Consider the following 9,777-nt stretch of genomic DNA (forward strand, 5'->3'; position numbering starts at 1 on the left):
TCTGTTCTTTCATTTCCTCCCTACTCTTTTACCCACTCCCTCCAGGCTCCTTCCCCCGGTTTGCATTGGAGCTAATAACTCGGGCAGAGAAGTAAGCTTGAAGTCGGGTTAGGTAAAGACACAGGGCGGCATGGTACGGAGAAATGAGGCCCAATATCTGTTCGTCCAAATATCTATGGTACAGCGCAAACACGAGCCAACCATCCATACGAGGAGCACCAACCCATGGCTCCCGGGAGCAACAACAGACATCAACGAGTCAGCTGGTGGAACTGAAAGACAAGTTGTTAGATGAAGCAAAAATGGCGAGTGACATTTACAGTACAGAGCGCATCCTAGCGTTTGCTATGCTGGTCCCGGGTTCCCCGGACCGATTCCGGTCCAGGCCCCTGACCTGCTGGAAGCTTCCATTTTACCTTTTTCCCCGGAGACTGAAATGAACAGGGTCTTCGGAATCGCAGTGAAAATGCATACCTCGGCACTGTATCAGGCCGGAGGACTTCGCACGAGGAATTTTATGTGGAGATCTACCTACCGCCCGTGCCCGTGCCAGTGAGCCGGTCGATACGGCTCCGTCAGTGCGGGAGGATAGTCAGGACAGCAAGTGGGCCTTTTAATTAGCGAGGACGACTCATCTCCCTGGACAATGCCTGATATTCGTACGAAGTGCTTGAAGTCCGTTGTACGGTGTATTCGTAGAACCAAGGCATCAACAAATCCCTGTTTCCATTCTGAGCCGAAGGTACATCTGTACGAATAGTCCCATTCATGAGGCAGCCGGACCTATGCCCAGCCCAGTGGTTCGGAACGGAGGCACTCCAGGCGGTCTTCAAACTTCTCTAGGTCTCTGGTCATCGGGGTCGGTCAGGCAGACAAACGAAGTCTGGTAGGGCAGTCACACATGCCTCTCTGAACCCAATTCCAACCTTGTCTGGCTACCTAATGCCGTCCATCTGGGGGTGAGCCGTGCCCTGATACCTCGCCACCTCTACCAGGCTCGTAGCACGAGCAATCGCTTTTTTCTTCTTCCCCTTTTCCTTTTTCTCTTCTTGTAACCCAGCGTCGGTCGAGCAATGTCACCGGAACCAATTGAGTGTGAGTGTGGGATCTGAGCACAAGTACTACACCGTACAAATGCCAAAGTGCTAGAACATCACTCCGAAGTACGATTACTTGCCCATATACTCGTCCAACCGTACAGCGTATCACTGACCATGTAGGACACGAAAGCTGGCAGGGTAGGGAGGCGACAAAGAAATGCGTGGCTCCCCAATATGTGGTCAGTATATATTCGCTTATTAGTAATACAGTATTTTAGCTGCCCCCTATTGTTACATAGTAGCGACATTATGTACGATACACAGGTTTGCACATGATCTAGAACAGACTCTCGCTCCCCAGGGCCTTCTTCTCGTCCAGTTTCAGCGCCTGTTGGAACGTCTTCGGGGCGGCCCTAGCACCTCGCGTGAAGGCATCGCAAAGCAGCGCGGCGGCAACGCTGACATTCAAGCTATCCACCGAGCTGGTGCCAACTCTGGCCTGCCGGAGAACCGAAACCTGACAGTCCGCCCTCGAGATCATCTTCCGGGACAGACCCTCGCCCTCGTTGCCCAGGACGAGGATGCACGGCTTCTCGCGCAACGGGTCCTCCTCGGCCAGCTCGTCGGCCGTCAGCTGCTTCTGGCCGCTTCGCCCCGCCGACGGCGCGACGGCCACGTAGGAGGCCCAGCCGACATCCCGGGACGACTCGAGGAAGGCCAGCGGGTCTGCGACGGAGAAGATGGTGAGTTCCTCGGCGGCGCCGGCGGCCGCCTTGACCACCGTGGGCGTGATGGGGGACGAGGACTGTTTGGTGACGGCCACGGCAGCGGCACCAAGAAAGCGCGCCGTGCGTAGCATGGCGCCTAGGTTGCCGGGGTCCATCACCTCGTGCAGCAGGACGACCAGGGGCTTGTGGGCGCCGCGGGAGTCCCATCGCTGAAAGGGTTCGCTGCCATTGATCTCGACGTCCTCTTTGAGCTGGTGGCCGATGTCGACGGTGTAGCCATCCTCCGCAACGGGACCTAGCCCTAGAATGGGCAGTTGGGGCAAGGGCGAAACTTCTAGGATGACGCCGTTGTGAGGCCGACCCTTGCTCACGTTGTCGAGTAGATGTTGCCTCGACTCCGGAACGACGGTCGTGCGGACTTTGTGTTTCTCGGCGAGAGTGCGGATGAATTCGATCGACTGCCTGTTGCTGGCGCCGGCGTAGATGTAGAGGTGGTAGATCTTGCGCCGAGCCTCGCGCAGAGCGGCCAGTACGGGCCAGCGCCCGAAGAGAAACTGTGACGCCGCCGTAGTATAGGGTAAAGCGGCCGCAAAATCACCAGACTTCCTTCCAGGGCCTGCCAGAGCCCAGAACTCATCGTCTCTTGCGTCGTCTCTTGCGTCGTCTCTTTCTTCGCCTCCCAGCTCTTCCCTCGCCCTTTGTCGCATTCTGTCAAAGCCCGACCGCCGGTCCCGGGCTTGACTGTCGATGTTCCTCGAGCGCTCGTCATGGCTTTCGGTTCGATTATATGACCGTGACTCGGTTCTGTCGGTGTTCCTCGAGCGCTCGCCATAATTTTGGGTTCGATCGTATGACCGCGACTGCGACTCAGTTGGAGTATCCGATTGTTTGCTTTCCAGCAGTTTGGTAATCTTGTCCTTAAGACCTCCTTTGTTAATTTGGTACACCAAGCTCTTCTTGCCGAAATCAGATTCCGGATCGTTAAAGCGCTTGCTACGCGATTTCCGACCATTCATATCCTGCTCTTTTTTCTCTTCCTTCTGGCGCATCTTTTTGAAAGCCCTTTTGATCCTATGGCGCTCTCTCCCCGTAGGCGGTCCGCTGGTGGCCGCACCGAATTTTGTGTCGAAGCTGTCGGCAGGTTTAACGCGTCCGGCGCCGCCTCGAGACCATGATCCTCCTCCATTCCTAGGTCGGGAGGTGGAGCGTAATGTAGTGGATGATTCCGACCTTCTACGGCTTGCCTGTTCACTGCGGATACCGCGCCAGGCAGCTGAAAAGGAGGACTGAGATCGGGTGAAGTCTGTGAAAACGCGAGCAGTCACATGTCCAGGAGGATGTCGTCTGAGCGAAGCGGCGAGGCTCCTTTGCGTAAGAAAATTCATTGCATGATGTATCGTCAAATGAGACGTTCGGAGTGTGGTCAAGCCTATGGTTTCGATAACATAGGAGCACACCTGTTCAAAGAGGACGGTGTCGAAAGTTCAGAGGCCCAGCGGTCTACCTTTTATGCAAGTGTTACAAAGTACGTAGCGGCGACGATCTTCTCAGGGTCCAGCTTTTCTGCCGCTTGTCCGTGTCAAAATTTGGGCGGTGAACCTTTACGGAGGCCAATTGGTCCAATTATTGCGGGGCTATATGCATATTTGCATAAGGTAATTAGGTATGGTTCGGTAAACCGCGTTCTGAAGCTCGACCGCGTCCAGTTGAGAAGGTAATTACGTGAAATTTCGTATTGTGCCTTCCAACGACTTCGACCGCTGGAGAGCTGCTGAGTTCTTTCCGTCTTCCTCCGATATCCAATCCTCTGGCGAACATTCCTCATACTATCTGTATTTCTTCTGCTTTCTCTTTTCACTCGGACCGAACGCGCAACGCACTGCGGCACACTTCGCATTCGCATTCGCCTTGCCTTTCCCTTCTTCGCCCTACATGTAGCATGCTCAACTGATCCGAACCACCACTACTGTCGCATCACCGTCATGGAGGGCCACGATATCCCCGTTCCCGACGGCTTCGACGAAGAGCTCCTGCCAGATATCACGTTCGCCAGCATCAACGGAGGAGCAGCAAGCATTGCCGCTGCCGCTCTGCAATCTCTAGAAGACCCTTTTCTGCAGCAAGAACTGGCAGAGTTGGATGCCGAGTCCTCCCCCCCGCAGGCTTCCGAGAGGTTTTCTACCCACGACAACGTCGCGCCAGCGTCTCCGGGGAATGGCGCCATGCGCCCGACTACATTCGAAATCGTGTTTCCCCGACTATCCGACGAAGCCCGCAATCAATATGTACATGTTCAGAGCGATGTTGTGGATTTCCTCATAGAAGAAATAACGAACGATCCGAGAAGCGAGAACGCCGAGTCGCTCTTCAAGCTCGAGTACACTGATGGCCGACAAGACTACGTAAGTTGCTACACTCTCACGTTTCCTTCACGGCACTCTCTTTGCGCTTCAATTTGCGGTTTGGTTTGCGACTCAGCAGTTTGCCCGTCCTCAAACTTGCCATCTCTCGCATACGACTACCTCCTACTTCGTCCACCTGCCCATGCATTTGCATGCATTTGCGCCTTTTGTCGTTGCAGGCTCCATTTACCAGATCTGCTATTTTATTCAGATATATCTATCTGTCCTATTTCTCTTTAACTGCTTCAGTCCGTGTCTCTCGACCTCAGCGCCAGTTCCTCCAGTTATCTTTCTTCTTGGTTTCTTGGCCCCTTCCGTATTACATTGGCTATCTTGCCCAAAAAGAAAACGAGCTCGGCTTTCCTTGGTCGCAACTTATTACACTGCACGGCACTGATAACCCCTTCCTACCCTTCCATCACCCTGCAGGCTGTGGCCATATCTTCCTGCCGTCTGACATTGGGGGCACTTGTTGTGAACCAACGGGGGATTTGCACTTATAGCTTTGGTGGTGATCGCCTTGGTTATTGTTTCACTTTCGTCATATAAACTTGAGAAGCTGACCTTTCCTCTTGCTCAAGGTGCCTCTCGCGAAACTACTAGACTACCCCGGCGGAAGAAGAGCATTGCAGCAATTTGAAATGAATCACTCCCCCGGAAGCCAGTTCTCCCATCCTAGGCGAGGCAAGAGGGGCACCCAATGTTGGGACGATTTTGAAGATGACTCCGGATCCAACTCCATCTCCTCAGACGACCTCACAACCCACGACGATAACGCCGACGATCTTCCTGCCAGACCAGCTAAGCGTCTACGTCTTTCCAGATCTCGAAATACCCGCCAGGCGGGCCATTCCCAGGTGGGGGAGGACGAGGAAGAGGAGGAGCCAAAGTCAGCACAGAATCAGCCACAGGCGCGCCAGCTCCGAGAGCGTCGACCCAAGCAGCTCACCTTGACTAGCATGGGTCTCATGAATGGCCTTGATTCCGCATTTGGAGAAGACGAACTAGCTCAGGACTCCTTCTTTGCGTCCAATAAGGCCTCCGATAATGACGACTTCACCTTGGTCACATCAGACATCAACCCAACTCGCGGCAGACCGCGGAAGAACATGCGCCCCAAGTCAACTCGGCTTGGCAAATCCTCGGACCCTAAATCCCGCGGCTCGTCAATCGAGTTCGAGGACCGTCGGCGGTCAGGAAGAGCGACACGCAATCTAAACAGCATGAGGGACACCACTGCCTTAGATGACGATGACGAAGAGTTCTATATCGTCGACACGAGAGAGCCCACAGTCCCCAGGGCCATAAGCGCCAAGGAAGTCTTCCAACCGCTTCCTCCCGATTCGGATTTCCCACTCTTTCACACCCCCGTCTGTGAGACGTGCGGTCAGGGTCCCGTTTCTAGCAAGGGTCAGCTTATCGGTTGCCAGGGCTGCTGCCTCACCTTCCACAAAGTTTGCCTTGGCTACCGCGCCCAACGCGATCACCTGGCCACGAAAATTGGGAATGATAGCTTTGTTTTGCAATGCAAATGGTGCATTGGCATGCACCTGAAGAAAGACAAAAATGCTCCTCGGTATTCTGCGTGCCAGTCCTGCAAGGAGAATAGTCCTTCTTGTGCTCCATTCTCTCAGAAGAAGACAGCAACTCAGGAAGAGAAGCTGAGGGCCGAAAACGACGGTGTTGATCCTATTACACCTGTCGATACGACCCTCGTCAATAATCCGCAGCATGTCTTGTTCCGCTGCACGAAGTGCAAGCGCGGCTGGCACTTTGAGCACCTCCCTGCTCCGTCTGGGCAGCAGTCTACCCCGAATTCGAACGCTAGCCCTTCCAGTGTCCGAGAACAACGACGGGCTGAGTACTCTGGCGATTGGAGCTGTCGAGATTGCGCCACCACCAATGACAAGGTTCAGACGTTGGTTGCCTGGCGTCCCGTTAGCAAAGATGTTGAGCCAGGTCGGTCCTGTGAAGAGTTCCGAGAGGATGATAAGGAATACCTTGTCAAATGGCAGGACCGTTCCTACTCTCACTGCTCGTGGATGCCCGGCGCCTGGATATTTGGTACCGTGACAGCAGCGTCTCGATTGACATTTGCCAAGAAGGACGCAGCAGAGAGCCTGCTCAAGCGGGACGAAAAGGACGCGATCCCCGAAGAATATCTTCTGATCGATGTCGTCCTTCTCGCCAAAATGGACAAGTCGTCGTCGTCGTCTAGAAAGGAGAGGAGCAAGGAAGCCGACTTGGCACGTATTTCTCATGTCAAACAAATCTACGTCAAGTTCCAAGGCCTCAGTTACCATGAAGCCGTATGGGACTCTCCACCTTCCCCTGATTCGGGGCGCATTTACGACTCCTTCAAAGCGGCCTACGAGGAGTATTTGAGCGGCAAACATTTCCCGAACGATTCCTGTGAGAAAATGAGAGACAGAGTCCGGGCGTACAAGGATAGCCCCTTCGAGGACCTCAAGGTGCAGCCACCCGGCATCAAACGGGGCAAGCTGATGGAGTATCAAATGGAGGGAGTGTCGTGGATTCTTTATAACTACCACCAGAACCGCAATGTGATCCTGGCCGACGAGATGGGCTTGGGGAAAACGGTCCAGGTCGTTACTCTCATTACGACACTGGTCCAGGATAAGCCAAGGGTAAGCTGGATTCTCCCAACTGCCTGCCCCATTGATTGAATGCTAACCGGAACCCGTAAATCAAGTGCTGGCCGTTTATGGTTGTGGTTCCCAACTCAACGTGCGCCAATTGGCGACGGGAGATCAAGTACTGGGCACCCGATCTTCGTGTTGTGACCTACCACGGTGGACGTCGACCGCAGGAGCTGGCCTACAAGTACGAGCTGTTCCCCGATGGCTCCTCCCACGTGAAGGCACACGTCGTCGTCATGTCGTATGACTCGGCACAGGATGAGCGAACAAAGTCCCTGTTCAGCTCAGTGCACTGGGCCGGACTGGTCGTGGACGAAGGGCAGCGACTGAAGAACGACCGGAACCTCCTCTACACGGCTCTCAAGTCTATGCGCTTTCCCTTCAGGCTTCTGCTTACGGGTACTCCTCTGCAGAACAACAAGCGTGAGCTGTTCAACTTGCTCCAATTCGTTGACCTCAAACACAACGCCGCCAAACTGGACGAGCAGTATAGCGAGCTCAACGCCACCAATTTGCCCGAGTTGCACGAAAAGATTCGCCCGTACTTTCTCCGACGCACCAAGGCCCAGGTCCTCAAGTTTCTCCCCCCCATGGCGCAGATTATTCTTCCGGTTTCCATGACCATTCTGCAGGAGAAGCTCTGCAAATCGATCATGTCGAAGAGCCCCGAGTTGATCAAGGCCATCTTCGCGAACAAGAAGATCAGGTCCAAGGAACGAGGGAGCCTGAACAATATTCTCGTGCAACTGCGCAAGTGTCTCTGCCACCCGTTCCTCTACAGCGAGGCCATCGAGGAAAAGTCGGCGGATCCAGAGACCATGCACAGGAACCTTATATCCGCCTCTGCGAAGCTCTTGTTGCTCGAGATTATGCTCCCGAAACTAAAAGAGCGCGGCCACCGGGTCCTGATCTTCAGTCAGTTCTTGGGCCAGCTGGACATCATGGAGGACTTTCTTAATGGGATGGGATTCGACCACCGAAGACTCGACGGATCGATATCCAGTCTCGAGAAGCAAAAGCGCATCGATGATTTCAACGCCCCCGACTCGCCTGTCTTTGCCTTCCTCCTGTCCACTCGGGCTGGTGGTGTCGGGATTAACCTGGCGACGGCCGATACCGTCATCATTCTGGACCCAGACTTCAACCCGCACCAGGACATTCAAGCTCTGTCCCGTGCGCACCGAATTGGACAGAAAAAGAAGGTTTTATGTTTCCAACTCATGACAAAGAACTCTCCGGAGGAGAAGATCATGGCAATTGGGCGTAGCAAGATGGCCTTGGATCATGTCCTGATTGAGAGTATGGACAATGAGGTGGAAGCCGGCGACGACCTTGAGGACATCCTGAAGTTCGGAGCGTCCACTCTCTTCAGCGACGAGCAAGATCAGAAGGATATCATTCGCTACGATGATGCCAACGTCGATAAGCTTCTAGATCGCTCAGGAATGGAGCAAACTAAATCGGACGAAGGAACGGCCGAGTCGCAGTTCTCATTCGCAAGAGTATGGGCCAACGAGAAGGGGAGCTTCGACGAGCAGCTTGCAGAACATAAGGACCCAACACTGCAACCCAGTATCTGGGAGCGCATTTTGGCGGAGCGTGAGGCAGAAGCTCAGAGGATAGCGGAAGAAAACGCGGTAACTTTGGGGCGCGGAGGCAGGCGTCGTCGGGTATGTCAAGCTCTCTCTTGTGATGTTCTGCATCTATTCTATCTATTCTCGCGGGAAGAGAGGAAAGAAGGGGGAGGTTGGGTGAATGGAAACGTCGCTAACATGGTCTCCCCCCCTCCGCTCTAGGCTGTCAACTACAGCACGACTGACGCGGCCGACAATGCGGAACCGAGCGGCTCTGATGTAGATCCGGACTTCGGCACGGACTCGGATCAAGAAGAGCAGGATGACGAAGAGTCCACGAGTGAGCCCGAGATCCCTGCCACTGTTGCAGTTGACAAAAGCAAAGTCAAAGGTAGATCCAGAAAATCAACTTGTTGAAAGCTCCCTACTTCCAATCATATCTTTGCGAAAGGGGGAAGGACGACAAGGATGAACACAGCCATTAACGATTTCAACTTGCAGACACATCTACACCCCAAACCAAAGACACAGCAAAACGGGAACCCAACCGACGCGGCCCTGCCCAGGGGAACGGAAATGTAACAACCGAGAGGTCTAAAGTCCCTCAACCCTCGGTCCCGAAGAACGCCGCCCCCGCCAACAGGCTGAACGTTTCACAACCTCCCTCCTCGACTTCGTCGCAAAGTGGCAACCCTCCTCGAGTTCCTTATATGCCAGGGGTAGTCAGGCACGGTTCGAACATGCCCTTGGCTGCCCAGTCTGCTTCCTTTGGGAACTACTCGGGTACAGCAAGCCCTGGGCCCATCGTGCCACCTCCTGGAGTCCTTGATCTCGATTGGCTCTTCCAATTGTCGACACAACATGGACACGGCGCTCCTAGCCACCTTGATCAACAGATTCACCACTATCCACACTATGGCACCGGTCAGGCGCAGGCCCGAGGTTTTCCGTCGAATGCCGTACCAACTATGCATGGTGGCCACCGATCAAATACAACCATGGCCGGCACTCCGTCTATTCCACAAGTTGCACAAGGGGCTGGCAGAGGGCAGGTGAGTGGAAGTTTCTCCAGAGCTGCAGGGCCATCTGGACAGTCCCATCCGCCGTGTCCTATATGCAGCCAAGGACATCTCCCTTCGGAATGTAAGGGACGGGCCACAGAGGCCCAGTTACGCGTTGCGCTTGATAGTATTGCAAGTTGGCCGTCATCTTCAACGAAAACTACCGAGAAAATGCTTCTCAAGGCAAAACTAAAAGCTAGATCCACCCTTGACGGGTAGGCTTCAGAGCAGATGGATGTTTTCGGGGAATGAGATGTAACTATAGCATACATTTACTTTATTACAGGGAACCTGGCTAGATGAAGGAAAAAA

General features: G+C 54.1%; 3 protein-coding genes across 3 annotated transcripts; 2 read left to right on the top strand and 1 right to left on the bottom strand.

Moving 5' to 3' along the window:
* Positions 1 to 1,377: 1,377 nt before the first annotated feature.
* SODALDRAFT_340866 (hypothetical protein) lies at positions 1,378 to 3,709 on the bottom strand (the record flags this gene model as incomplete). The annotated part of the gene is made up of 3 exons (XM_028612996.1): positions 1,378 to 2,899; positions 2,939 to 3,071; positions 3,649 to 3,709. The coding sequence occupies 3 exons, from the start codon at positions 3,707 to 3,709 to the stop codon at positions 1,378 to 1,380; spliced, it is 1,716 nt and encodes a 571-aa protein (XP_028465500.1).
* Positions 3,710 to 3,990: 281 nt separating this feature from the next.
* On the top strand, positions 3,991 to 8,821 carry SODALDRAFT_279814 (hypothetical protein; the record flags this gene model as incomplete). The annotated part of the gene is made up of 4 exons (XM_028608193.1): positions 3,991 to 4,170; positions 4,752 to 6,818; positions 6,884 to 8,500; positions 8,627 to 8,821. The coding sequence occupies 4 exons, from the start codon at positions 3,991 to 3,993 to the stop codon at positions 8,819 to 8,821; spliced, it is 4,059 nt and encodes a 1,352-aa protein (XP_028465501.1).
* Positions 8,822 to 8,893: 72 nt separating this feature from the next.
* Positions 8,894 to 9,777, top strand: SODALDRAFT_203306 (hypothetical protein). The gene has a single exon (XM_028607223.1). It carries the CDS (start codon positions 9,115 to 9,117, stop codon positions 9,682 to 9,684), a length of 570 nt encoding a protein of 189 aa, XP_028465502.1. The 5' UTR covers positions 8,894 to 9,114; the 3' UTR covers positions 9,685 to 9,777.

The sequence above is a fragment of the Sodiomyces alkalinus genome (assembly GCF_003711515.1).
Source record: "Sodiomyces alkalinus F11 unplaced genomic scaffold SODALscaffold_7, whole genome shotgun sequence".
Classification (NCBI taxonomy): Eukaryota; Fungi; Ascomycota; class Sordariomycetes; order Glomerellales; family Plectosphaerellaceae; genus Sodiomyces; species Sodiomyces alkalinus.